Source organism: Cucurbita moschata, unplaced genomic scaffold (genome assembly GCF_002738365.1).
Source record: "Cucurbita moschata cultivar Rifu unplaced genomic scaffold, Cmos_1.0 Cmo_Scf00023, whole genome shotgun sequence".
Taxonomy (NCBI): domain Eukaryota; kingdom Viridiplantae; phylum Streptophyta; class Magnoliopsida; order Cucurbitales; family Cucurbitaceae; genus Cucurbita; species Cucurbita moschata.
The window spans coordinates 581012-583726 of NW_019268539.1; the positions used below are offsets into that span (position 1 = coordinate 581012).

At 41.2% G+C, this 2715-nt stretch overlaps 1 protein-coding gene across 1 annotated transcript; it reads left to right on the forward strand.

Moving 5' to 3' along the window:
- The first annotated feature begins 782 nt into the window (after positions 1–782).
- Positions 783–2600, forward strand: LOC111460432 (cytochrome P450 78A3). The gene is made up of 2 exons (XM_023103698.1): positions 783–1849; positions 1960–2600. The coding sequence occupies exons 1-2, from the start codon at positions 878–880 to the stop codon at positions 2590–2592; spliced, it is 1605 nt and encodes a 534-aa protein (XP_022959466.1). The 5' UTR covers positions 783–877; the 3' UTR covers positions 2593–2600.
- The last annotated feature ends 115 nt before the right edge of the window (positions 2601–2715 follow it).

Sequence of the window (2715 nt, forward strand, 5' to 3'; positions counted from 1 at the left end):
TAAAAAAAAAAAAAAAAAAAAAAACTAGTATACAGTCGTGAACAAACTTAACCTTAATAATATAGGACAAGAAAGTGAAAGTCAAAATTTGCAAATTGACCCACATAGAATCGCAACTAAGGTTATTAATTATACACAAAATAAAAAAATAATAAAAAATAAATCATAAGTAACTTAAACTGTGGTTTAAGGTAACTGTAAAGGGGCAGGTTGGGAAAAATAAAAATTCCAGCATCCGACGTAGTCCACGTCTAAGGCTGTAGGCACGTGAGAGCGTGTGTCTCAACCGCTCTTGTCGGAAATTTACTTTCTTATATGTCGTCATGCTACGGAACTTGCAAGTGGGCTGCATTTATATTATTAAATAAAATTAAAAAAAACCATTGTTTTCACAAAATGTTTTATTTAAAAAAAAAAAAAAAAACTAGTATTTAAATCGTACATTTTAAAATATATTCACATCACATATATAAATATATATATATATATATATATATATATATATATATATAATTTTAAAATAGACTAAATTAATAAAAAATACTTTTAAATTTTCAAAAATTTCTATGGTACCGTCTACAAATACGCCTAAATTAAAAAAAAAAAAAAAAGTTTTTAATAGAAAGTATAAAGTTTTGGAATATTTGTATTAATGGAGGGAATGGAATTGAATTTGTTTGTATTTATATAATTATTTTTTTTATATTTTTTTTTGTTGGGTAGTTTTAAAATTATATTTGGTCCACTAAAGGGTTTGTTTTCCCCCTATATAAACCCATTACCAACCTTGTTTGCCCTCAAACCCAAAAAGCCAACGCCCTTTCTTATTCTGTGTTTAACTCATAAGAAAGAAAAGGGGGCGAAAAGGAAGTGAACCATGTCCTTGAGTACCCAAATTGATAGCCTTTGGGTCTTCGCGTTGGCCTCCAAATGCTCCTCTCTCACCAAAGAGACCCTCCTTTGCTCACTCCTCTTTCTTCTCCTTATTTGCTTTCTTGTTTCCATTTTCCACTGGGCCCATCCTGGCGGCCCTGCTTGGGGCTCCCACGGGTGCTACCGCCGCACCGCCGCCGTCATCCCTGGCCCAAGAGGCCTCCCACTCATCGGGAGCATGACCTTGATGATGGGTCTGGCCCACCAACGAATCGCCGCCATCGCCAAATCCCTAGGAGCTACCCGTCTCATGGCTTTCTCACTCGCCTACACTCGCGTCATTGTCACTTCTCATCCCGACGTTGCTAAAGAGATCCTTAACAGCTCCGTCTTTGCTGACCGTCCGATTAAGGAATCTGCTTACTCTTTGATGTTCAATCGCGCCATTGGTTTCGCCCCTTATGGCCTCTACTGGCGGACCCTCCGCCGTATCGCTTCCCACCATCTCTTCTCCCCTAAACAAATCAAATCCTCTGAGTCACACCGCCGCCATATCGCTTCCCAAATGCTCACAATCTTCTCTTCCACCACCACCTCCTCCACCCACCGCGTCCGCGACACGCTCAAACGAGCCTCTTTGAACAGCATGATGGCCTCCGTCTTCGGCCGCTTCTACACCCTCACCGACTCCAATAACGAAGCCGAACAACTCCAAACCCTTGTCGCCGAAGGCTACGATTTATTGGGCCTTCTCAACTGGTCCGACCATCTCCCCTTCTTAGCCGATTTCGACCCACAGAGAATCCGGTTCAGATGCTCCCAATTGGTCCCCCAAGTGAACCAACTCGTCGGCCGGATCATCGCGGAACACCGGTCCAATTCAACCCCCCAACAAATCACGGATTTCGTCGACGTTCTTCTCTCTCTTCAACAATCTGACAATCTCTCTGACTCCGACATCATAGCCGTTCTCTGGGTAATTAATGAAAATCCAAATTAAATTAAACACACATTTTTTTTAAATTTTTATTTTCTAAACATTAATTTCTTTTTTTCTTTTTTCTTTTTTTTTTTTTTGGATTAAAGGAAATGATATTCAGGGGTACGGACACGACGGCGGTATTAATGGAGTGGATTCTGGCCAGGATGGTTGTTCACCCGGAGGTGCAAGAAAAGGTACAATCGGAACTAGACACGGTGGTTGGGAGATCACGTGGCGTCGTGGAATCCGACATTCCGTCGCTGGTTTATCTAACCGCGGTGGTTAAAGAAGTTCTAAGGTTACACCCACCGGGCCCACTTTTATCCTGGGCTCGCTTAGCCATCACTGACACAACCATCGACGGTCACCACGTGCCTAAGGGCACCACTGCCATGGTTAACATGTGGTCGATAGCACGAGACCCACAGGTCTGGTCAGACCCACTTGAATTTAAACCCGAGAGGTTTGTGTCCGGGGGCGCTGACGTGGAGTTTTCAGTTATGGGTTCAGATCTACGGCTCGCTCCATTCGGGTCGGGTCGGAGAACTTGCCCCGGAAAGGCTCTTGCTTGGACAACTGTCATCTTCTGGGTGGCTACACTTTTACACGAGTTTAAATGGTTGCCTTCGCCCAACCAAAACGACGCCGTCGACTTCTCTGAAGTTCTCAAGCTCTCTTGCGAGATGGCCAATCCACTCACCGTTAAACTATGCCCAAGGCGTAATTCAAGCTTTTAAATTAATAATAATAATAAAATATTAATATTAAAGAAATATACTATATAATATATAAATATATAAATATATAAATATAAATATTGGAAGGTTAAAAAGGCCAAAAAAAAAAAAAAAAAAAAAAAA

Coding starts and splice junctions, on each gene's coding strand:
- LOC111460432 (XM_023103698.1), top strand. CDS start 878: ATGTCCTTGAGTACCCAAATTGATAGCCTTTGGGTCTTCGCGTTGGCC. Junction 1,850..1,959: donor ACATCATAGCCGTTCTCTGG/GTAATTAATGAA, acceptor TTTGGATTAAAG/GAAATGATATTCAGGGGTAC.